This window comes from Bombyx mandarina, chromosome A1 (assembly GCF_030267445.1).
Source record: "Bombyx mandarina strain Sakado chromosome A1, ASM3026744v2".
In the NCBI taxonomy this organism is placed as follows: Eukaryota; Metazoa; Arthropoda; class Insecta; order Lepidoptera; family Bombycidae; genus Bombyx; species Bombyx mandarina.
In genome coordinates, this window is record NC_143234.1 from 1538477 (window position 1) to 1565303 (window position 26827).

The 26827-nt window shown below is 39.8% G+C and overlaps 1 protein-coding gene across 6 annotated transcripts in view; it reads right to left on the minus strand.

The window, feature by feature from the left end:
• The window catches only part of LOC114239650 (muscle calcium channel subunit alpha-1), a 70097-nt gene that overhangs the window by 29332 nt on the left and 13938 nt on the right, over positions 1 to 26827 (minus strand). For all 6 annotated transcript variants that reach the window (XR_016325716.1, XM_028169955.2, XM_089739914.1 and 3 more), the window contains exons 2-16: positions 16044 to 16255; positions 13537 to 13642; positions 11813 to 11952; positions 10608 to 10714; positions 8254 to 8406; positions 7833 to 8026; positions 6371 to 6474; positions 5679 to 5851; positions 4300 to 4394; positions 3628 to 3743; positions 3029 to 3131; positions 2146 to 2297; positions 1390 to 1600; positions 1096 to 1216; positions 682 to 767 (exon numbers count right to left, since the gene is read on the minus strand). Coding sequence is in view for 5 of the 6 variants with exons in the window: in XM_028169955.2 (XP_028025756.2) it covers positions 682 to 767; positions 1096 to 1216; positions 1390 to 1600; positions 2146 to 2297; positions 3029 to 3131; positions 3628 to 3743; positions 4300 to 4394; positions 5679 to 5851; positions 6371 to 6474; positions 7833 to 8026; positions 8254 to 8406; positions 10608 to 10714; positions 11813 to 11952; positions 13537 to 13642; positions 16044 to 16249 (2067 nt within the window). In the remaining variant the exon portion in view is untranslated. The remainder of the gene's footprint in view (positions 1 to 681; positions 768 to 1095; positions 1217 to 1389; positions 1601 to 2145; positions 2298 to 3028; positions 3132 to 3627; positions 3744 to 4299; positions 4395 to 5678; positions 5852 to 6370; positions 6475 to 7832; positions 8027 to 8253; positions 8407 to 10607; positions 10715 to 11812; positions 11953 to 13536; positions 13643 to 16043; positions 16256 to 26827) is intronic.

A 26827-nucleotide genomic window follows, 5' to 3' on the forward strand; every position in this document is an offset into this window, starting at 1 on the left:
ACGTAAAAACTTATAACAAATCAAACGAATATGCACTATATCTATTTATCTATTTATATATACAACGTCTATTCGTGAAGAGAATAAAGATTATTGAAATCTCGAATTGGCCCCATAACAATGATTTGAATGAAAATGATGTATATAAGAATGAAATAGTTCAAACTGGCCTAATGTCCGTTCTGCTTACTGCTCGAACTATAAAAACAACGTTAGCATTATGCCATCATTACCAATTATTATATTCCGTAATCAAAAACAACAAAACCTATAGAATGCCTGATTAATAAATCATGTTTTCTCCATGAAAAACTTCTAAAAGACGCGCTCAAAATCTCCTATGAAAAGATCTTTATTACATACCGGCGACCCGCCCTCGCTTCACTTCGGAAACTGTAATTTATTATTGATGTCTCCACTATTTAATGGATGTTATTATACATATAAACTTTCCTCTTCAATTACTCTATATTAAAAAATCTATTAAAATATCTATTAAAAAAAAACGCATCAAAATCCGTTGCCTAGTTTTAAAGATTCAAGCATACATAGGGATATAGGGACAGAGAAAGCGACTTTGTTTTATACTATATAGTGATAGTGATATTCGGACTGTCAGCCTACTGAGACAGGGCAAAAGATCTTCCCATCCAACTAGGATTCTCAAGCCATTTTAATTACCTCTTTCTGTTTTTCGATTGCATCCATTTCCTCTGCGTCGCCGAGGTTGTCGACAGCGATGGCCAAGAATACGTTTAGTAATATATCTATAAGTTTTGATGTAAGGATTTCTTGAATTGGATCGGGATTAGGAATGAACTTCGTTCCAATGAGTATCCCAAGCGCAGATTCTGACATATCCTTCATCAGACGAGGCTTAAGTCTTCACAAGCAGGCAACGTGAAAGTTGTCGAGAGGCCGCCAACGACGAACATTCACTATCAGATGGGCCCTATACTCGCCTATCTTTGACCAGCCGTATGCGTTTTAGTAAACTCTTAAAATAATAAGTTTCTATTACAATCTGCACTACTTTCTAACCCCGCATGAAGCTAGCTTTTGCATATTAAAATAGATGATTTCTTAAAAGGATACAATTGCCGCAAATGAATATAACGATGAAGTATATAGACGCCAGCATTCCCGGGGTCCCGGCGCCTCCGTATGCCTTGATCCCCTCATACATGACTACATTCCAATCTTCGCCTGTCAGTATCTGAAAAATACCAAGTCACATATAAGCCAGATGTTCCTTTAAAAATTTAGAGTCTATAGGGACGATATCGACAGAAATTAAAAAAATATATTACTTAACAAAGATGTCCGTTCTCGTTTCATTAATCTCCAACAAACTTTGACTCCAATTTTCTGAAAATATGAAACTTTTACCTGAAACATGGTCAGAACTGCCTGCCAGAAAGAGTCGAAGTTATGCCTCTCTTTCTCAGCTTCCGGCGCGTAGTCGAATCTCCCGCCAAACACTTGCATCCCAAGTAAAGCGAAGATCACGATAAACAAGAATAGCAGCAGAAGAAGGGAGAAGATGGACTGGATGGAGTTAAGCAGAGATGCTACGAGATTAGAAAGAGACCGCCAATATCTGAAAGTTGAAATATTTCAATGCCGTAATACTCAAAAGCATAAAGCACGCAAGATTGAAACTGGATTTATAAAAACGAATTCTTTTTTTCGTAATTAAAACAAGAACAGGGAACAAAAAAGCGATCTGCCATTGCGTCCATATGGAACATGGTCCTCATGCTTGGTGCCAAAAATAATCCTTCCAGATGGACAGCTGTAAGTATCGAAAGCTTTTTCTGTATACCAACAGCCTGACTAACTGAACCGGTGGTGGTGGTGGTAGGTAACATCCCTGACTGTTGCGCCGAGAGCCATGCGTTCGATTCCCAAATCGGTCAAACATTCGTCCTACATAATGAACAGGTCTCTTTTATCTTTTCCTGGGTGTTTATTATCTATATATTTATATATATATTTAAATGTATATCTATCTCTGGTCCATAGTACAGGGTATTCTAATTTGGACCGTGCGTGACTTGTTCCCGATTGATATTCCCACCCGTCATTAATTTAAAGTATTAAGTAAAGTGTGGCATGTATGTATATATCATAAAAAATACTAACTTGGTAACCTTGAAGACTCTTAGTAGCCTGACACACCTCAGCACGGAAATACCGAGCTGCGGTATGGTCTCTGTTAAAGTAAGCGCCAATTCCACCACAGAGCAGACCATGATGAAGCAATCGAAGCGATTGAATAGGGATACGAAGTAGCCCTGAAATATGAGAGGCCGGTTCAGAGGATCTTAACGCTAATAGTCTATGCCAATCTTCATCAAACCTTAGTCATCAGTTACTGCAACTTTCTATATTATATCTCTCTTTATCTATAAGTGAATATTGCAAGCGTACACGGTTCTGTACCTTGCCTTTTTTATCGCTAATCAAACACACATTCCGATTTAAGAGGCAATAGGAGGTGTTGGATCTCTATATCGGGCAAGGATTAATAAGACACGTGTTCAGTTAAGTGACTAATGTATATTGGGATTACAACCTAACGTGCTATCGACAGCCCGACAATTCCGAGACTGACGTAGCATCATTGCAATATAATTACCGCTAATACATACATGTAATTGTTAGTTGCTATGGGGACATTTATGGTCCCTACAGAGCTAACTGTTGTAACAATGTAATTGACACTTTATTCTCATGTCTTAAAGGGGGTTTTTAAATATATCTCTACATTGGTTCCAGTACCCACTAGATTCAATTGGAAAAGAAGCCATTTTTCATCAATATTATCCATATTGACGTAATAAAGAAGAAAACCAGCTGTGAAAGTTTTACGAGCGATTGGCAAAGTCTGAAAACAAAGAAGATGGAAAAGAGTATTTTCACAAACACAATTAGCGAAGGAGCCTGAAATCTGGAATGGAAGTCTAATGCAAGATGTACCAACAGAATTGTACCACTAAAACTTTACCATTATATATTGTGTTACCTGAAATCCTAACGCGTACATCTTCAGCATCATCTCAAGAGTAAACAGAACAACGAAAAAGTAGTTGGCGTAGTTCTGGAAATAATCAAGCCATCGAGGTTGACTGGAAAAGAAAGAGACAGGTGAGTTTACATTACTATAATAGATCCATTGACGAAATCACGTCGGCCAGTTTCAAGTGGTTACAAAATCCCATAGATATGAATACCGCTATCTGTTTTGGAACATAACATTGAAGTCTCGAAGTCATCAAAGGATTGTGTAACGGTTCTCTGAGCAAGAATTGGCAAGATTATGTTACGAAAAGTAAACAGAGCTTCAATTCCCTTCAATGTCCTCTGTGTACAATGATGTTTCATGTTACACTAACCGCAATTATTTCTGTGCAATTATTGTGATTTTAGCGTAACTGCCACTAATTGTAGCTTAGACAAGTTGCGCAATTTGATCATAAACTTGCATTTTAACAAGCTCTAAGCATTGAGAGAGTTAGTCCACTGAGCTACATCACGAGCCTGATGGAAAATCTTGGCTATGTCGTTTCCGGTACTGAAAATTTATATTTCGTCGAAAAATGCTATTAGACCAGTGATACTTACTTGTAATGTTCAGTAGCTAGCACCAGCGTATTGAGGAATACCAATATGATGATTGCCCAATAGAAAGTCTGTGTCTTCACGGCTATTCTGCAGGCTCTTCGTAATCGACGATTGACCTGAAACAAATCACGGGACCAGCTTTAGACAAAAGAAAATCACCGATACGACAGAAGCAAAACGTCGCATCGTCTTTTCCTGGGATCCCCGACCATACCCCTCAACCCTCTAGTGCCATCCCTACTACCACGATTTCCATCACCTCTAGTTCTGACTTATTATTTATTCGTAGGTTCTATATATGTTTTTTTTTATTGCTGAGCTTTATTATGCTTTTTTTTTATTGCTAAGATGGGTGGACGACCTCACAGCCCACCTGGTGTTAAGTGGTTACTGGAGGCCATAGACATCTACAACGTAAATGCCGCCACCCATCTTGAGACATCAATTCTAAGGTCTCAGTTTTACAGTACAACGGCTGCTCTTCAAGCCGAAACGCATTACTGCTTCAAATAGGTAGGGCACTGATACCTTCCTGTGCGGACACATAAGACGCCCTACCACTAGTACTGGCAGTTGACACCTGGACAGTAAGCCCGTTCAACAAAGTTATGTAATGAAACCACTTATATACATATACACCAGTGATATGAAAAGATATAGGCTTGTACATACCTTATCGAATCTATAGGATCTTGATGTTTGTACTTGATCCCCGTTCACGTTCAAATTATTCTGTGATTCTTCATTGCTCTTTCTATCTTTCTTGCCTGTAACATTATTAATATTACATAATTATGAGCCAGTTCATTAACGTTCAGTGGGCATTCTGTCGACGTCGCCCACAAACACGTCATTATGGATTTTCCCGATCCATTAACGGTACTTTTAGGTACCACAAGCACCGGTCACCGTCCTCGTCGAACCCGTCGCTTGCGACGAAGGACTCGACGAGCAAATTAACCCACAGACACAGCCCACTCAGTTTCTCACCGGATCTTCTCAGTGGGTCGCATTTCCGATCTGGTGGTAGATTCTGCGTAGCACTGCTCTTGCTAGGGTCAGTGTTAGCATCACTCTGGTTTAAGCCCCGTGAGCTCACCTAGTAGTTAAAGTTACGCTGAAATAGCCTCTCAAGGCTATCAACTTAGGTAGGAAAAAAAGGGCATTCTGTTTTAGTATGATATCTATCTTCATTTAAACAATTCTTCTGTATGTGTGTCACTGAACTCCTCCTAATCTACTCGACTGATTTTGATGACTTTTTTTGTGCGTTTTATGTTCGAGAATGGTTTAGATTCACAATTCATTGCACCAAAGACAGTCTGAATATCACTCATCATCATCATCATTATCCTGCCCTTCTCCCAGTCACCTGGGGTCGGCGCAACATGTTTTCTCCTTCCATACTCTTCTATCATATACCATTTCTTCGCTCACTCCCCTCCTACCCATATCGTCTTTCACACAATCCATCCATTTCTTCTTAGGTCTACCTCTTCCTCTCGGTCTGAATATCACTGTTTGCAAATTTACCTTACAAATATCTTTAGCGCTATTTAGGCATTTGCTGAATCTCTTATGATAACTACTACGACACGGTGGTTGCTTCTCTTATCAGATAACGTTTTTTCTTATCATTAAGGGAGTCCAGCATCTGAATGTCTTCGTCGCTTGTGGACATCAACAAAATATTTATCGACTATGATTTATACTTTTTCTTAACCATGTGAGTCTTAAAACCTAAACCGAATTTTTTTTAGAATAAATAAAGGTCTTCCCCTTAAGCTAATTTTATTGGCAGTTGGCAGTGGTTTGCCATTGCAGACGTCGATGAACGATGGTAACCACAGACCGTCAAGTGACCATACATAATCAGTATGTAAACAGAGCCAAGAAGATAAAGATGCGTTCTTAAAATGGTTTTGGAGCAGTTTGTATAATAATGGTTTATTCTTATTCTGCTTTCTAGGCTACCATAAATTTAGACAATAAAACGGCGTGCGTGAGGTTAAAATAATAACAAGCCAGTAGCAAAGACAGCTGTAAAATACCTTGGGCGTCCTGATCATCCTCATTCTGCGTCTGTTCATTCTCCAAGTCCAGCTCTTCCGCAACTGTGATCCAATTCAGATACCCCTTCATGTCTTCTTCCAGCTGTTGCCTTTCGCGTGACTTCTGGAAATCGCCACGGCTCTTCGCTTTCTCTCTTTCTTTGGAAAACTCGCTGAAAATAGATATCGGAACATAATTATGACGTCACATCTTTCAATAAAACTTATAGTGGAATCTTGTATTATAACTTAAACGTTTATATACGTCTACCATCTAGATGTTTGTCTCGATACAATTTAACGTATCCGACAGAGATAGAGATGAAAGTTCGGCCGGTAAATCAATCGACTTTCTTGTAAGAAACAACGGATTTAGAAATTTGAGAATATATTCAATCATAACAGGATATATTTTTTTTAGTAAAATGCATTATATTTTTTCTGAGATAGGCAATAGAAGACATGTTATAATTCCGCGCCGGAATGTACTAAATCTATTTAATTATAGCACGAATCAAGGAGAGCTTGATTAAAGACTATAAAAAATATAACAAGATGGTAAAAAAATGGAAGGTATGGGTCTACTTGTATATACTACGATCACAGATTAATAAATAGTCTACGACGGTGATAGACCACATCCGCTCTGTCAAGAAGTTATAACGTAATAGAGGAGACCTTATATACCATACCCTGACAATACACCCAGGATCAGATTCATGACGAAGAAGTTCCCGAAGATCACCAAAGTCACGAAGTAGATCCAAACCCACGTTTTGCCTTTGACGTTGGCCACCTAGTGAAGGAACAAAACTGGTCTTAAAGCTTTCTTCAATTTGAATTTGATTAGATATTACTATTAGAATTATAAATTTATAGTTCGGCTGCCACTTCAAATCAGGTTTTAACCTGAGTGAAGTAAGTGATATCGTTTATTCCCTTTATCGTAAAAGTCATTTGTGAACTGGTATAAAGCATGCACATATTTCGTTCGAAAACAAAATGATATGCTTGCGTTAATTGCATGACTGTCCTGCTCGTGAAGTGTACAGGTTTTATTTTTATTTTTTTATTGCTTAGATGAGTGGACGAGCTCACAGCCCACCTGGTGTTAAATGGTTACTGGAGCCTATAGATATCTACAACGTAAATGTGCCACCCACCTTGAGATATAAGTTCTAAGGTCTCAATTATAGTTACAACGGCTGCCCCACCCTTCAAACCGAAACGCATTACTGCTTCACGGCAGAAATAGGCAGGGTGGTGGTACCTACCCGTGCGGACTCACAAGAGGTCCTACCACCAGTAATTACGCAAATTATAATTTTGCGGGTTTCATTTTTATTACACGATGTTATTCCTTCACCGTGGAAATCAATCGTGAACATTTGTTGAGTACGTATTTCATTAGAAAAATTGGTACCCGCCTGCGGGAACACTGGTGCATCGCTTCAACACGAATGCACCGGACGTCTTATCCGTTAGGCCACGACGACTTCATGACGTAGGTAGGATGACGGAGCCCTCGTGAGCCTACAATACCCCCTACCACCAGGCATTACGCAAAACGTTCGAGATTCCATCTCAGTTGGTCGCGATTCTGACCCGGTGGTAGTGTCTGCCAAGCACTGCTCTTGTTAAGGCTAGTATTGGCAGATTCTCTCTGGTTGAGCCCTTGAGCTCATTTACTCGTCCGGACGTAGCTGGAATAACACCGTAGGCTACTAGCGAATAGGTACGTAAAAAAATTAGTTCGAGATTTGAAAAGTATGTTAAATGATTAAGTGATAGCCACTGAATAGAGCGGCGCGCCAGGTTTTCCCAGAGTGCATCAGTGACGAAAACCACTTTCGTTCGACTTATCTCATAAAAAGATATCTCATTATTACTGGTGATAGGACCTCTTGTGAGTCCGCGCGGGTAGGTACCACCACCCTGCCTATTTCTGCCGTGAAGCAGTAATGCGTTTCGGTTTGAAGAGTGGGGCAGCCGTTGTAACTATACTGGGACCTTAGAACTTATATATCAAGGTGGGTGGCGCATTTAAGTTGTAGATGTCTATGGGCTCCAGTAACCACTTAACACCGGGTGTGCTATGAGCTCGTCCAACCATCTAAGCAATAAAAAAAAGATAAAAAAGAAACCTCAACTCACCGCATACATAATATCTGTCCAGCCTTCAAGCGTGATACATTGGAAGACAGTCAACATGGCGTATCCGATGTTGTCAAAATTGGTGATCCCATCATTTGGTCCATCCCAATAACCCTTGCAAGTCATATTGTCTTTGCACTTCATACCATCGCCTGGAGTGCTACTACAAGGCGCAGGGTTCGCCATTGTCTCACCTAGAAGTAATCGAATATTATTTATTTAAATTGACCATAGATTCATTGGCCCTTGATGTCCCACTGCTTTAATCGGAAAAGACACAGGACAGTGTCATTAGTATTGAGACCTTGCCTTGACATCCTCGCGTAAAGACTGAGTGATGCATTGTGATGTTTTGTGATGTGATGATTCTAGGCCTACACTACACAGCCTTCCACTTTCATTGGCACTCCTTCTAACATACCTGTTTCATTGTTGAAGCAAGTTTCATGGAGCACTCCTGAGAACAGCTCCAAGCCTATGATGGCATAGATGATGATCACGAACAGCACTAGGAAGGCTATGTGAAAGAGCGGCACCATGGCTTTCAGGATGGAGTTCAGAACAATTTGAAGACCTGAAATCAGTAAAAGTACGTTTAGTACTTACAAGGTTTACGCCTTTTTTTTATTGCTTAGATGGGTGGACGAGCTCATAGCCCCCCTGGTGTTAAGTGGTTACTGGAGCCCATAGACATCTACAACGTAAATGCGCCACCCACCTTGAGATAAGTTCTAAAGTCTCAAGTATAGTTACAACGGCTGCCCCACCCTTCAAACCGTAACGCATTACTGCTTCACGGCAGAAATAGGCGGGGTGGTGGTACCTACTCGCGCGGACTCACAGAGGTCCTACCACCACGCCTCTGTGATGGCTACGCCTCTCCGTTTTTTTGGCATTTTTAATTGCTCTTGATTTAGGAGACGAACCAAGAGATCCCCTGATGTGATTAGGTCCAAGATCAGACCCAAAAGTCTAAGCCATGTACAACACATTTCTGTCGCGAAATAAACAGAAGCCCGGTTTGCATAGGGTAGGACGGGTTATTAAAATACATACATAGATTGAGGCTTCATACCATGCCAGACGGGAAACTATATACATATTATTATTATTATTAACACTTTATTTCAGTTTTTTTTTTTTTTAAACCATAACGTTTTGTTAGTAATAATTACTTATAATCTATGTTAGTAACTTTAAAAAAAAATCTAACACATAATTATCATTATATACATTATATACAATTTTTTTTTTTTTTTCGCCTTCCAAGTGCCTACTGCAAAGGCTATTGATCAGCAGTCCCTCGATCTTGCTCGATACGATTCTCAAAAGACTGTTGCCACTGTCACGAACTCGACGCAATAACGATGCACTTCTCTTCCGCATTATTGCAAAGAAGTCATCGGTGCGAGATGTCGCAAACATTGTGGATGCACTACAAAAGCGCGGCAGTGACAACATCATCCTAAACGCATTATTATATTGGACACGTAGGGCATTGTAAGCTCTCCGCGTGAATGTGGTCCACAGACTACTGGCGTAAAAATTCTGGCAATAAGCTTTAAAAATTGTAAGTTTGACATGTGTGTGTTAATAATATCAGTTATGCAGACGACATGGTGTTGCTGAGCCCATCGATCAGGGCTCTCAGAAAGCTGATTAGGATATGCGAGTGTTATGCGGAGGAACATGGGCTCAGATATAATGCCGTTAAAAGCGAACTGATGGTATTTAAATCAGGCAGAAAAACCTACGAAACTGTCCCATCAGTCATACTCAACGGCAGTGTCCTTAAACAAGTATCACAATTCAAGTATCTGGGTCACTGGGTCACTGAGACGCTTGCAGACGATATAGACATGGACAGGGAGCGCAGGGCGTTGTCAATCAGGGGTAATATGCTGGCCCGTAGGTTCGCGCGGTGTACTGCAGAGGTGAAAGCTACTCTTTTTAGAGCATACTGCCAGTCTTTCTACACGTGCAGCCTATGGGTTAAGTATACCAAGAAATCTTACAGCACCCTGCGTGTCCAGTATAATAACGCTTTCAGAGCGCTGATGTGGCTGCCGCGTCACTGCGGTGCGTCGGGGATGTTTGCGGATGCGCGAATAGATAGCTTCGCAGCAATCATTCGTAAGCGAATTGCTTCCCTAATTCGCCGTGTGCGGGTCAGTCGCAACCGCTACCTACGGCTGTTCGCCTCACGGATGGATCTGGACTGCCCAATAATGCAACACTGGACACGTGTGCATTTTGAGCACTCTGGATCCAAACCAGCCTTTAGGTTAAGGTAGTTTTCATGTTAATTTAGAGTTTTTGTTTTATTATTATTATTTGATTTTTTGTTTTTATTATTATTATTATTGTTTTTGTTTTAGTCCGAGATTAGTTATTATTTTTATTTAATTTTAGTATAAATGAAATGTTAATGCAATGTAATTAAGACGTGTAATATGGATGTAAAATCTGAAGTAAATTAAATAAATAAAAAAAAATAGCTATCGCAACCAGTAAATCTGCGGGCCAGCATATTGCATCTTACTATCAACGCCCTACGCTCCCTATCTATATCACAATCATCCGTACCATCCTCTGTTACCCAGTGACCGAGGTACTTGAATAATTTGAAATATTAAGATGTCTATAAGCCCAACCCACTAATCATCAAGAGGACCTTGAGTGAATCCAATCTTGAGTAAAACCCATTATAAATAGACAGAGCACAAAATATATCCCAAATTATTTCTAAATATGCAATATGCAGATAAAACTTACTAGGTACTCCGGAAACGAGTCGTAACGGCCTCAGTACCCTGAAAGCTCTCAGTGCTTTCACGTCGAACAAATCTATCGAAAGGTACTGTTGTATCATACTCGCAATACTGTAAAAGAAATCGGTTCTTATGTACTTTTAGATAAAATTTGTTTTTCAATGACTCTTAGACAATGAAGGTTTAAATCCTAAACAATGCAGCAAACAATGTCGTGTTGGTTTCCTTATCCTCCCCAAGAGTGAACAGAAGTTTTTTTTTAATTCATAGCCTATAAGAATTGATTTCATTGATAGATTATATCTGTATACCGCATCCTCGATTTTTTTTTTATGATTGAGAGATTACTGGTGGCCCGAAGGCCTTTCCAGTTTCACCAGGACAGGTGGGTGAGCAAAGGCTCAGCCAGGAGGGGTGGGATTTGCTAACAGTTGCCCGAGCGCCTCCGAAGGAGACCTAACAACTCAAGAGCAATTGCTTCGCGAATGAATCTACTACCGGATCGGATTCGCGACCCGCTGAGAAGATCCGGCGAGAAACTCAGCGGGCTGATGCATGGGTTAGGCTGCACGTCGACCTCTTTGTCGAGTTCGACGAGTACGGTTACTGGTCCTCGACTTATCTCAAGTACCCAAGATGACTATACTTATAAATAATGTACTATTACTTAACAGGCTCTTATCACGATTTTTATAATAGTTTGAGTTTTCGGTTTTTCGGCGCTATTATTACGGGTATACTATGACTGCAGTTAGGATGTTTGTGAAAACAACAGGATCATTTATAATGTATATAACCACGAAAGTTAACGCAAGATAAAGATAAGAAAAGATAAAGTAATGCAAAACTTAGTCTGAATTAAGCAAATGCAGTTATGTAATCTTTTCGAATCAGGTCTATTCGAACTTTTCACTATCATTTCTTCTTCTTCTTAGTCGCATACTTCATACTTCGCATACTTCGCAAGGTCATGTCCCTGAAAGCCCTTCGTGGCTCTTTGTACCATCAGCTTCCATTTCCTTCGGTTTTCGGCTTCTCTCAGGGCGGTCGCAACAGAGAGTCCAGTGAACGCAGTTATCTGATCCGACCAACGGTTTGGTGGCCCACCGGCGGGTCTTTTCCCTTCTACCTTGCCCACCACAGTCAATTTTTAAATTTTTCAACAGTATCATTTCAATGCTAGATAAAATAGCCCTTAAAAACCCTTACCCGATTGTGACTATAGTAAAATCTAGACTGTTCCAAGTATTCCGAAGATAGGCTCCTGGATGAAAAAAGAAGCCGTACGCTATGATCTTGATGATGCACTCCCCGGTGAATATCACCATGAAAACCCATTCCACTTTTTCCTGAAATTCCAAGGCGTCATTAAAGAAAGGCCAAATATTTGACTGAAAAATGAACTAATAGAGGATATTGCATCAGAGACCAGCTACTACTAAATTAGTTAGCTGATAGTCGTCGTAGCCTAAAGGATAAGACGTCCGGTGCATTCGTATCTAGCGATGCAACGGTGTTCGAATCCCGCAGGCGGGTACAAATTTTTCTAATGAAATACGCATAGCGTCGTGTGATAAAAATCAAACCCGCAAAATTATAATTTGCGTAATTACTGGCGGTAGGTGAGTCCTGAGCGGGTAGGTACCACCACCCCGCCTATTTCTGCCGTGAAGCAGTAATGCGTTTCGGTTTGAAGGGTGGGGTAGCCGTTGTAACTATTACCTTAGAACTTGTATCTCAAGGTGAGTGGCGCATTTACGTTGTAGATGTCTATGGGCTCCAGTAACCACTTCACACCGGGTGGGCTGTGAGCTCGTCCACCCATCTAAGCAATAAAAAAAAGTCGAGTCTTTAACGAAGACTGCGAAAATACAAATTTTTACAGATCTGGCTAGATAGTTCTCCATTCCTACTGTTTTGTGGTATTCAAGAGTAATCCAGATGAAGCCTTGAAGATGATGGAGATTAAAAAGTGGTTTTACGTAAGAACCAAGGTTTAAACCAGGGGGTTGAAATCTTATCACTGTTCCACAAACTGAAATGCATGAAAGACCGGTGCTTGTTTGACGACAAAAATAGGTGAGATAGTGCCCAAATCTATCAGGATTTGATGTCATTACGAAGATATCTGTAATGTCAGTTCATAATATTTATTAAATATAAAATAATTAGGATTGACATAACAGTTATTTCTTGGGAGAATCGGTGAGCAAGATAAACAGCCGTGCTTAAAGAGTTTTGGCAGACATCCAATTTATTGCAATGTCCACAGATACAGAGCATATTCTGTTTATGTTTCTTAATGAAGTATAAAGCAAAGATTTGGACAACCTTGAACTATAAGCCGATAAGTGACGCCAATCTGTTCGTTTCTGTCGCAAAGTATTCATGCAACAGTTATTTGGGCAAAAAAAAATTTAGTTTCATCTTTTTTATGCCTTAGCAGACGAGCATACGGTAAGCAGTCACCAATACCCATGGACTCATGCCAGGAGCATAGCCAAGCTGCTATCTATTGCTGAGGAATTTCTGAGTCACCATTCCAAAGTCTGTTCATTCCAGAGTCAAATGCTTTGTGGCAAAAAAGTTCTCTGCAAACAAACTATGGATGAACTCTAGTCCGGTGGCAGGAGGTGGAATGGTAAAATGCAGATGAAGGGATCATCTCAAACAAATCCTATTCCTTGCATCTTGCCTAGTATCACCCGATAAAAAGACACGCGGCATTAAGACCACAGACTTTTTAAATTGCTACAATGGATGAACTAGCTCACGACGCTTGAGTAATGAGTTTGAAGTCTCAAGTTCCGTCACGGCTGCCCGATTCTTCAATCAAGCATTACTGCTCCACAGCAGTAATAGGCAGGATGGTAAATACCCGTGCGTGCTCCCAAGACGTCATAACACCAGTTAGATCCTCCGAAATTACTTACCAGTATTTGATTTGTGTTGTTCGTATCTCCGAACGGGTACGGTGTGAATACCGCTAAGGCGATGCAATTTGCGAAGATCGTGGTCAAGATCATGTATTCAAATGGTCTATAAAATTCAGTCAAGGAAATAATTCTTAGTACACAAAATAAATCTAATTTTCTTTGAATTTTCTCAACGTCTTCTTTTTACTAAGCTTTATAAATAAATTCGGTAATGTTAAATGATTACTGGAGCCCTGACAATGTGAATGGAGACCCAAACTTTCCGAAATACGGTCGAAAACTGTGTTGTAGTGTTTAAAGGCCAAGGGAAAACCAAAGAAATGGTATGGCTTCACATTAACTATACATAGCCCCTGAATGTATAAATCGTATTTTTTTTCTACCTAAGATGAACACATCATTACGGATACTCCAGATCCATTAACGGTGCTTTTAGGTACCACAAGCACCGGTCACCATCATCGTCGAACCCGTCGCTTGCGACGAAGGGCTTGACGAGCGAATTAACTCACAGACACAGCCCACTGAGTTTCTCGCCGGATCTTCTCAGTGGGTCGCGTTTCCGATCCGGTGGTAGATTCTGAGAAGTACTGCTCTTGCTAGGGCCAGTGTTAGCATCACTCCGGATCACCTACATGTTAGGGCGAAGCTGAAATAGTCTTTCAAGGCTATCAGCAGAGGTAGAAAAAAAAAGGTACCTTTAGAGGGCTGTGCCAGTGTCACCGACCGAGTATGTGAGCTCACGGGACTCTAACCTGAGGATGTGGTTCAATCAACTCCGCCATACCTAAACCACGTGTTTACAAATAAATTTCGAATCCAATCTAACCACTTCTTTGTTTATTTGATTACACAACACGACACAGCATACACGAGAAACAAAAAAAGCGCCCGGCACGAGATCTAACTGACTACGTAAGCAGTTTTATGTACGTATTGAGGGAAACCACACCAACGAATCTTCATAGTACTCATAGTAGGATGCATTGTGAACACGGACGCGGCGATCCGGCCTATTTTAGCCGCAACCATACTTGCTAGCAAGCCATGATTGCGACAACCATTATTCAATAAAATTGAGACTTTAATCTCACATCTCAAGGTGGGTGGTGACATTCACCTTGTAAAATCCATAGAATCCGATAGGCACTTAGCATCGAATTATTCTATGATTTCTTATACCTATTTACTGCTGTCAAGTGCAGTCAATAAATCTTTTAGAATAACCACTGTGTCCGAAGTATATCCATCATTATCTTATTTTCAAATTTATCTTCATCCATAAAGCTACATTGGACCATGGAGAGGCCCTTGAAAAGAGACCTTTAGGGGATAACTATGTTCTTTTATAAAAGAGCTCATTTCTAATCTCGGTCTTTTGAAAAAGCCCAGGAAAAAAGTCGTACACAGAACTAGGTCGCAAGCGCAAGATCGACACTCTAATTCTGCTATAGGACAAGCCTACCCAAGCCCGGACTATTTAAATCGAAACTATATAAAAACACTCGCCTCTGGGACGCGTCAAGCGGATAATTTTAACAGCATTGAGTCAAACCAGACGCGACTCGGAACATTGTGTACAGAAACTATTTTTGTATTTATGACAAAGAAAACACGAAAGTCTAACGACCGGTGCGGTGATTGGTTTTCGGGTATAATTGCATGATTTTCATTGCTTGATTTTTGATAATCTCTATTCTATTTTATCAGCCCACAGACTTCCACTGCTGGACATAGGCTTCCCCCAAGCCTCGCCACAAAGATCGGTCCTGCGTTGTTGGCATCTAGCGGATCCACGCGAACCTCAATAGGTCGTCGGTCCATCCTGGTAGTCTTATAATCATAATATGACATGTCCTTCTTCAAACGAGGCCTGTGGAGAGTATTAAATGGTAGGCGGGTAGGCAGTGGCTTGGCTCTGCTCCTGGCATTGCTGACGTCCATGAGCGACGGTAACCACTCACCATCAGGTGGGCCGTATGCTCGTCTATCTACACAGGCAATAAAAAAAAAAATATATATTCATCAGCCAGTAACATCTGGTGGTACTGGAAGTAGAGGGCTTTGTGAGCACACACGGGTAAGTACCAACCACCACGCCTTTATCTGTCACGAAGCTGTAACGCAATGCAATTTTAAAACCGGAGCAAGGATTGCACTGTGGAACTGAGACTTAGAACTCGTGTCACACGATGGATGACCTTATTATTTACGTGGTTGATGTCTATGGGCTCCGGTAACCACTCGTTTATTTGTCTAAGCAATGAAAAATAAACCTTGTTTATTCCGTACATAAGAATAGCAGTGAATAGCACATGACGTGAATGGGACCTTTGAGTAATTAGTTTAACTTATCAGTTGCATTTTCGATCAGAGCCTTCAACTCTGACAGCTTCGTACCAGAATTATGCAGAAGCGCTATCTACACGTGCGTGCTTCCAATACCACCTGCCTAATTAAGCTAAAATCATGAAAATCTTTGAGCTTGTCGTTGAAAAGGATACTTCCACTCAACGATGCTATAACATAGTTTCCGTAAAGGGTTGTCCAGAGTGAGGCACATCAAGCTCCTCTTAGGTTTTTCTGGCTGCGCTTTTCCTCTGCCCCGAGCCTGTTTCTTCGCGGCGGCGGCTGCTGCCAGTGTCGGGTCAGTGACGCTCTCCATGTACGGGGTCGTAGCCACCGTCGGGGTTTGCTCTATCGACGCCATTTTCACCTGGAAGAGACAGTTTCATTAAAATAAGCGCTTTGCGGAACAGCACACTGATTCAAGGTTTTCCTTTTTTTATTATTGGTGCACTATGTTACTGTACTTTAGATGGGTGGACGAGCTCACAGCCCACCTGGTGTTAAGTGGTTACCGGAGCCCATAGACATCTACGACATAAATGCGCCACCGACCTTGAGATATAAGTTCTAAGCTCTCAGTATAGTTACAACGGCTGCCCCACCCTTCAAACCGAAACGCATTACTGCTTCACGGCAGAAATAGGTTCAGGGTGGTGGTACCTACCCGCGCGGACTCACAAGAGGTCCTACCACCAGTAATTATGCAAATTATAATTTTGCGGGTTTCATTTTTATTACACGATGTTATTCCTTCACCGTGGAAGTCAATGGTGAACATCTGTTGAGTACGTAATTCATTAGAAAAATTGGTACCAAATTCAAATTCAAAATCATTTATTTCAACTTAGATGTCAGCATAACACACTTGTTAAATGTCAAAATATAAATAACAAATGTTAACTCTACCACCGGTTCCAAAAAAAGCCACAGTCCTGAGAAGAACCGGCGAAATAAACTCAGCGGGCCTTTTTTTTGTTTTTTCTCAAATATTTTCTTTTTTTTTACACGCTTGGGATTCGAACATCGGTGCATCGCTCAACACGAATGCACCGGACGTCTTATCCCTTAGACCACAACGATTTTGGAGGTTTTGTCGTGTTACTGTACGACAAAGGGAAGATTTCCACCGAACGGGTGATATTGCTCGGTAGACCGACGGTTCGAATGTTGTTGTTCGGAACTTGTATATATGCAAGCTTATCTTGAAATATCGTAAGCGAGATTTCGAGAGAGATCGTAAGCGAGATCTTGAAATATCGTAAGCACTATACTTTAGAGTACTACAGTAAAAGGTCCTTATTCGTGCTTCCTTCATTTGCGTTTTCACTATTTGCGGATTAAAAAAATGCGTACCAATTTATATATACGCGGATCTAATCGGTACATCGGTACATACACATTGTTAAAAAGGATTCCAATACAACCAGGTATCCAACCGAATATCCTCTGTAAACGCGTCCTCTATAATCAATATGGTCAAAAACTTAAATTAAATTCATATGCATTCAATACATATGCATGTACTTGGTTTTTATTTTAGCACCTAAAAACGTATCTTCTATAATCCCAAATACGTAAATTATCACGGTTTCTGTATTCGCGGCATATTAACGGAGCATCTACCCAGCGAATAAAGAGCTTTTACTGTATACATTCCTGACATTTTAGCGAAAGCACGAATCTTGCAACGTCAAGTAGACTGGGCTCCTTTGAAAAATCGGTACCTCTCTCTCTGACAGTGGAAATCCAGCATAGACTCATTTCCCGTTATGGCCATTTTCCTAGACGTGAATCTTTAGGCCATAATCGAGTTTCAGATACGAGATGGAAGTGTCAGAATTGCAGTGAAAAGAAATTTACGGCAGGAATATAAATACACTAGCTTTTGCCCGCGATTTCGTCGGCGTGGAATAGTTACTTTGGCATAACGCTAAATTTTACCCCCCCCTTCATTTACGTCGAAAGTGAAAATACTTTTGAATAATAGGATGTTAAGGAGCTTTTTAACCGACTTCAAAAGAGGAGGCTGTCAATTCGACCACCATTTTGTATCTATGTATGCTCACGGATTTCTCGAGAATGCTTGAACCAATTCGGACCAAATCGCACCAGTAGTTTCTGAGATTAGCACGTTCAAACTCTTCAGCTTTATAATATTAAGTATAGATATGTATATAGTGTTATCACTGGTGGTAGGACCTCTTGTGAGTCTGCACGGGTAGGTACCACCACCCCGCCTATTTCTGCCGTAAAGCAGTAATGCGTTTCGGTTTGAAAGGTGGGGTAGCCGTTTTAACTATACTGAGATCTTAGAACTTATATCTCAAGGTGGGTAGCGCATTTACATTCTAGATGTCTATGGGCTCCAGTAACCACTTAACACCAAGTGGGCTGTGAGCTCGTCCGCCCATCTAAGCTATAAAAAAAAAAAGATACTAAAGTTGCGGTCTCAAAAATCCCGCCTCAATGTTTGGACGATGGACCGCGTCGCCGTGCCGTTTATCCAGAATTGGTTTACAGCTCGTAAAGTAAGAAGCTGAGGCAGTTCGTAAAATTGAGTTATAAAAACTCGTAAACGATTTGTTACAGATGGTTTTTTTATTGCTATTAACGTCAGATGAGCGTAGCCGGTTGTGAAGTGGCTACAGAACCACGTGATCGTTGCCAACCAAATTACTTCCTCCTCGCCATGTTTCCTCACTGCTGAGGCTCGTGACCATCATATTTCGAGAGGATTTTACTCCTTGTAATGTCCCTCCAGCGCCTCTGATCATTGGCCACATGAAGAACTTCGTTGTTACAAACCGAAAAATACGCCTAAGGATTATTCGAAGAAGGTCAGGTCTCGTTGTGAGCATGTTTTGTTATGAACCAATCACAGATTTCAGTCAGGCAATTGTCAGATGAATTAGCATAGTCACGTCACTAGATCGGGTACACTCGGCTGCTAATGAAATGAAAAGATTTCGTAAGAGAACAAATACTGGAATTGACATATCCAGTGACTTCAAAAACGGTAGAATTGAGTGTGGTAATTGGTAAAACATGGTAAATGCCACTGCTATTAAATAAATAATAACAGAACGAAGATAGTGCCGAATTTTGTGTAGACACGATAAAATATATAGCAATAGACATTGCAAAATACTCATTTTTTTATTTTAACTCTAGGGTATTGTAATCTTTCATAAACACTTTTTTTTGTTATATTATGTTCGGTACGAGGCGCGTAAAACCAAAGAACAGCACTTTACCTGCACAAACTTAGATATATAATACTACTAGCTTTTTCCCGCGATTTCGTCCACGTGGAAAAGTTACTTTGGCATAACGCTAAATTATACCCGCCTCTTCATTTACGTAGAAAGTGAAAATATTTTGGAACAATAAAGAATGTTAAGGAGCTATTTAAGGTACCAAAATCACGCTTTTTAACCGACTTCAAAAGAGGAAGTTATCAATTCGACCGTAATTTTTTATCTATGTATGTTCACCGATTTCTCGAGAATGCTTAAACCGATTCTGATAATTATTTTTTCTTTTTTTTTGTGCGATAGTGTAGACTTCCTGAATGGTCCTATAATCATCAAGATCTGATGATGGGATCCTGGAGAAATCCAGAAAAAACTATAATTGTCAAAGCCTATCTTGAAGTTATTTGGGTGTTTCAATGTTGTAATGAATAACTTATTTGTTTGAATAGGGATTAATATAATCTTTATAAAAACACCTGCACAAATTATGTTTTATTTTAGAACAAATTTGGTTAGCATAAAAAACGTTATAGTGAGCCAACCTTTAAATATAGACATAAGCTGTTGCGGACTTTTTTTTTAAACTTTTAAAGGGGAACAATTTTGTTCTACATTATTTTATCGTAACTTTAACCGTTAACGCAGCGCACGCAGCGGAACCTCTCAAAAGGGAAAAATACCTCGATTTTGAAACAATCTTTATCGGTGCTCCGCTTGCATTTGTCTTAGCGTGATATTATATAGCCTATAGCCTTCCTCAATTAATGAGCTATCTGACACTGAGAGCATTTTTCAAATCGGACCAGTAGTTCCTGAGATTAGCGCGTTCAAAAAAACAAACTCTTCAGCTTTATAATATTAACTAGCTGACCCGGCAAACATTGTTTTGCCTTAAATAAGATTTCTAAGGAATTTCTAGTGTAGAAAAAAAAACTAACTTATTGTAAGTGTGTAAAGATGTGGTAAATGAGTGAAAGAGGTATGTAGTGCTGTGAACGATGAGGGAATATATAATAAAAATAACAAAACCTCATTCAACCACATAATACCTCATTACAACAAAAAAAAAAATCCAAATAAAAAAAAATATGTAAGGGTGGACAACCCTAATCACTTAGGGGTATGAAAAATAGATAGTAGCCGATTTTCAGGCTTACTGAATATGCATAAAAAATTTCATGAGAATCGGTCAAGCGGTTTCGGAGGAGTATGGGAACGAACATTGTGACACGAGAATTTTATATATTAGATATAGATTACTCCTACTACTACGGTACTATAAAAACAAGTGGTTAAACTATTATGAAATTGAAAACAATCAAGAAAGTGTACACGCGATCTTAAGTTATTAGCTTCGTTGAACGATGGAATCGCGATGCTACACGGTCCTCTATTTCTTTTTATTGAACTAGATAGGTCAAAGAGCCGAGCTCACTTTGTATTAATTGGTTAATACACAAAACACCACTCCATGGATTGTTGGGCTGTAATCATGTCTAGAACTTGCAATGACCACAGAAAATATTGTAATGTGTATTAATTACATTATTACCTCTTGTGGTGGTAGGACCTATTGTGAGTCCGCGCGGGTAGGTACCACCACCCTGCCTGTTTCTGCCGTGAAGCAGTAATGCGTTTCGGTTTGAAGGGTGGGACAGCCGTTGCAACTATACTGAGACCTTAGAACTTACACCTCAAGTGGGTGGCGGTATTGACGTTGTAGATGTCTATGGGCTCTGGTAACCACTTAACACCAGGTGGACTGTGAGCTCGTCCACCCATCTAAGCAATAAAAAATTAATAAAAAACTCTGTACACTTTTCTTAACGACTAGAATGTTGAACGAGCTCACAGACTGCGTAATGTTAAGTGTGTGTCAAGCTGTTATCGGAACTCCCTTTTTAGTGGTGGTAGTGTAGTGGTGGTAGGTCTTGTGAGCCCGCACAAGTAACCATCCTATTTCTGCCTTCTTTCTTGCCTGAAGCAGTAATGCGTTTCGATTCAAAAAGCGGTGTAGTCTTTGCACTGTATAACTGCGATCTCATAAAAACCACGCCTCAAAAAAGATTATGTTGTTAATGTCTATGGGCTCCGGTATCTTAGAAATAAATAAAACCATACAGATCATAGCACAAATGCTGCTGTCCAGCTTGAAATATGAGGTCTACCTCTCAATTGATTAGTATAGTATCAAATAGTATGTCATGGCGATTGGCGACCGTCCCGTCCTTCAGACAGAAATAGGCGGACCGGAGATACAGTCCCGTGCGGAATCACAAAACGCCCAGCCACGAGTAATAATATGATTGTATTTCAAAAATCCCAGCGATAATAATGCTGAATACTTCGTAGTTACTTGGTAATATACTCTTACTGGTGGTAGGACCTCTTGTGAGTCCGCACGGGTAGGTACCACCACCCCGCCTATTTCTGCCGTGAAGCAGTAATGCGTTTCGGTTTGAAGGGCGGGGCAGCCGTTGTAACTATACTTGAGATCTTAGAACTGATATCTCAAGGTGGGTGGCACATTTACGTCGTAGATGTCTATGGGCTCCAGTAACCACTTAACTCCAAGTGGGCTGTGAGCTCGTTCACCAATCTAAGCAGTAATAAAAAAAAAGAATAGACGCTGGTTTCACTGATAAACGATATCCCGCGTCTAATAAAAGCCAAATTCTTCCGATACTACCGCGTAGACGCGATCTCCGAATAAAACATTTGATTGATCGTAAATCTTCCTTGTATTTAGGCTACGCGTTTTCATTCAGCGTCGGGAGATGTTGGTTGTTAAGAATAAAACGTCGGGAATATAATTTAGCGTTCGATGGATTAGGCTATCGATACTCATTTCTTGCACAAAGCTATAACGCCTCCTAATCTAAAGGGTAGGCGAGAGCTTATATCTGTAACATCGATCTAATGTGTCAAGGTAGGCAGGTCAAGGAGGGCAGGCGTTGTCTACGGACTCCAAAAATCACTAAACTATAAAAGAAGTGGGCTACGAATTCGCCCAATCGTCTAGAGCAAAAACCGTTTATAGGAAATGAAAAAAATCGTCAACAATGAAATCCTTAGTTTAACAGTTAATTAATTAATACTAGAGGTCCCGCAGTAGTCGAAATTCGACTATAATTAATTGGAATTGTAAGTTTGTACACTATTACGATTGTATTTTATACTTCGATAATCACAAATTTCGCCAAGGCTACACTATAAAAAAATATTAATACAGACAAACAATATTCAATCTATTCTCAATTTGACCACAGACAGCAAGAACAAAAGTTGGACAATAAACAGTATGCATTATTTTAAAAAAATATTAGCATTGTACACTTCTTCTCTATATTCTCTATAAGTATGGAAAATTTCATACTCCTCCATCCACGCAATTTTCACTTCACGTATTAATATATAGATAGATAACGGTGCTTAATTTATTTACGAGAAGCTTTCAACACTGACTGTATTTGATATTATCTGGAACCGCTTCGTTCATCGACAGTGCGTTTCCAGAGGTATTTTTTGCCACGTACCATCCGGCATTTGAAATGAGCTCCCCTCCACGGTGTTTCCCGAGCGCTATGACATGTCCTTCTTCAAACGAGGCTTGCGGAGAGTATTAAGCGGTAGGCAGCGGCTTGGCTCTGCCTCTGGCATTGCTGATGTCCATGGGCAACGGTAACCACACACCATCAGGTGGGCCGTGTGCTCGTCTGCCTACAAAAGCAATAAATAAAAAAACCACCAGTCAGCTCTACAAGAGCAACACATTGTATTCTGTAGAATCATTTTTTCATTTCACAACGTCGATACGTACAATAACAGTGCACGTGGAAGCAAAATAACGAGAGCCACGTCATATGTTCTCTCGTAAACATATTTATGAGTTATTTTGATTGAACAAAATCACTTCAGACGGTAACGGAGCGCAGAGCCGGGCCATTAAAACCCGGAGTACCGGCCGACGAATGTTTCATTATTAATGTATCATTAGTATTTTTTGTTGTTTAATTACAGGGCGTTCTATAGTATTTTAAAGAGGCTTCTTGTTTGTTTATGTTCTCAGAAAAATATTAACATATGCAGTAATTTTAATGTTACGCATCCGATAACACCACTTACCGTTCAAAACACATACGAGACAAGAACTGAGCCAATTAGAAAATGTTCACGAAAAACTTAAATTTTCCTAATTCCTGATGGTAGGACGTATTTTTAATGATCAAATCAAGGCAATAGGACGGCTCTCAGCGAACATTGACGGAGATCCTCTGCCGTGGACATTATTATAGTCCCATAGGATTATGCTTAAAGGCTTATTGTGGTATGAGCGTATTGTGGAAAGAAAGAATTAACACGGAGCCAAAAGGACCCTGGGTTTGAAAGTAGATGGTAAAGCGAGGAGGAGGACTGAAATCGTCGTGGCCTAAAGGATAAGACGTCCGGTGCATTTGTGTTGAGCAATGCAACGGTGTTCGAATCCCGCAGGCGGGTACCAATTTTTCTAATGAAATACGTACTCAACAAATGTTCTCGATTGACTTCCACGGTGAAGGAATAACATCGTGGGTGGCGCATTTACGTTGTAGATGTCTATGGTCTCCAGTAACCACTTAACACCAGGTGGGCTGTGAGCTCGTCCACCCATCTAAGATATAAATATATATATATATATATATGTGCCACCAGGTGACCACACCCTGAATATCAGAGGTCTTAATCAAAGTCTTAATAGACAGGCTCCAAACTCAGAAAATCCTTTGATGCGGGTTCATTCCATAATCTACGTTGAATATTTACCATCAGATGGATCCCACGCTTATCTACCTAAAAAGGCATAAAAGTCTTATATGTTTCATATAATTATTTGGTTACGTTGGATTCGCCGTTCAAAATTGAATCGCGATTTGTAAGATTAGCTTGGTTTATAATTCTGTTTATTCAACATTTGATTTAAGCGCTTTGAAATGGAAATGCATTCATAACTCTGCATTTTAAGTTTCTCGAATACTTGGGAATAAAGAGAACCCCTTTGTTTCGAAAAGCTTAATAGTCTAGCCTTACAGAGCTCTTTATAAATATAAACGTAAATTTGTATATGTGAGAAAAGAGGCATATACCTCATTATAATTATTTTTTTCGTTTCTCAAAAACGTAATCCTTATAAATAAATATTACATATCCTATATGCTTGATTGAATCTAAACCAATCGTATTTTTCATTATTCACGATTAACCTATCCTATAACTTCTTACAAATTATATAAATATACTAGCTGACCCGGCAGGCTTCGTAGTGCCTCAATCGATAAATATAAGACCTAAACTTTTGTATAAAATAAACTTAAAACAAACAAAAAGAATCCGTCCGACGGGGGACGCATCAAAGGGAAAACAAAATTGTTATTTTTATTTAATTCCGAGCATTTTCATATTTATCTACCTTTTAAACATTCTCTGGACTTCCACAATATAATTCAAGACCAAAATTAGCCAAATCGGTCCAGCCGTTCTCGAGTTTTAGCGAAACTAACGAACAGCAATTGATTTATATATCTATAGATAGATAGATAGATAAGAGATCCTCGTTGATAACAACACAAAAAAATTGTATGAAATTTTTAATCAAACATTCCATCCCAATAAAACCCACACACATTATGGAGAGATTATATTATATCAATAATTCGTTTTACGCATCACCAAAAACGCGAAGTAGTCGAGAGATCGAAAGAAAGATCTGATTTATTTTTCTTCAGCCAACTATTAACTGAACCACAAACACATTTACTATCGCGCATTGATCACACGCGCACCGGACACACCCACACACGTACACAAGAGCGTAATGTTAAAACAAAAAAACATTTGTATTTTTCGTTTCTCATAAACATACTATCTTTGTTTTTTTTTTGCTGATAGCCTTGAGAGGTTATATCAGCGTTGCCCTAGCATGTAGGTGAGCTCACGGGGCTCAAACCGAAGGTGTTGCTAACACTGGCCCTAGCAATAGCCGTGCTTCGCAGAATCTACCACCGGATCGAAAACGATCTGGTAGTAGATTTTTTTTAATTGCTTATTCACGGCAGAAATAGGCAGGGCGGTGGTACCTACCCGTGCGGACTCACAAGAGGTCCTACCACCAGTGAATCTTTAAAACACTCTCCTGTAAAATTAGTGAGTTTTGAGATTTTACAGTTTTAATGCGAGAAGACGATATATTACAATTACTGACAACAAACGATATTATTATGGAGTCTCTGTATAACAGACAATAATTAAGTTCTCAGTTTTCCGGCTATCGAATTAAGGAAGACGAAGCTTAGTTTATTTAATAAAAGCTTTTAACATTACACCCGGCGTAGTCTAGACGCAGCTACGGGGCGCCCTTCGTAAGGTATTGGTTCCACTGTCATCGGGTCTGGGAAATAAAGCACTGACATATGTTACTAATTTTCTTAGCAATTATGTATTTGTGAAAACATTATCTTACAAATCACAAAAGTGTCTGTGGTAAATTAAATATCTTAATTAAAATACCAAATACGGCTTAGTGCCCGGATAGCATTAATTTTTTTTAAAATACCTCCCACCATTTTGCCTGTCTGGTATGTAGGGTGGGATCACCCTTCCCCAATAGAGACTTCGACTGCAAAGTGAGAGGCGAACTTCATATTATCCAACATCAACTTAGAGTTAAATAAGTCAGCAACCTTACCCATTATACACGTGTTTTCTTTTTCTCCGCACATAATTTATAACGTTAATAATATAATTAATAATAATAAGCTTTTCTCCGCATATAACGTAACATTACTAACCTTGCGTTGAGAATAAATGTCGTTAAGCTATCTCCGAAATTACGGAGTAAAAAGTTCAAATTCTAAATTAAACAATACCAGCACAAGATAATGTTTTTAGTATAAATTCCATTTCCAAGGTGGATGGCGGTATTTACGTTGTAGATGTTTATGGACTCTAGTAACCACTTAATACGAGGTGGGCTGTGAGCTCGTCCACCCATCTAAGTAATAAAAAAATAAAAACCAAAAAAATCCTTGAATCCAATTACGCATTTGTATACCCATAAACCAGCCAGGGATCCGTCAAAAACACACACACACACACACACACACGCACACACACACACACACATGTTATCAAAATCGCTCCAATTAATATTAATTGAAATTCGAGAAGTAATCCTACAATTTTGCTTTCCGCCGCATCTTATGAACCCGCCCGCACTGAAACCCCGTCTCGTATTTGATATGTAAATGTCCACATGTCGCCTCGATAACATTATTTCGCTCTCGGGACATATACGCGGTGACATCAGAGGGATCCTTTGTCTAGCTGGGGCGCTTTTTTTTGTAACATAAAGGTCGTCGACATTATGAAGTTTTATTAAAGAAATTGAAAACAAGGGCCACTTTAATGTATGGTTTCATTCACTTCAGCAGCCATTTGTTTTAACAAACCAAGGAGCCCATAGACATCAGCAACGTAAACGCCACCACGTACCTTGAGACATGAGTTTTAAATCTCAGTTTTTCAGTACAACGAGTGCCTCATCCTTCAAACCGAAACGCATTACTGCTTCACACCAGAAATAGAAAGGGTGGTAGTAGGTTACCAACACGGTAGTCACAAGACGCCCAACCTCCAATAATTACGCAAAT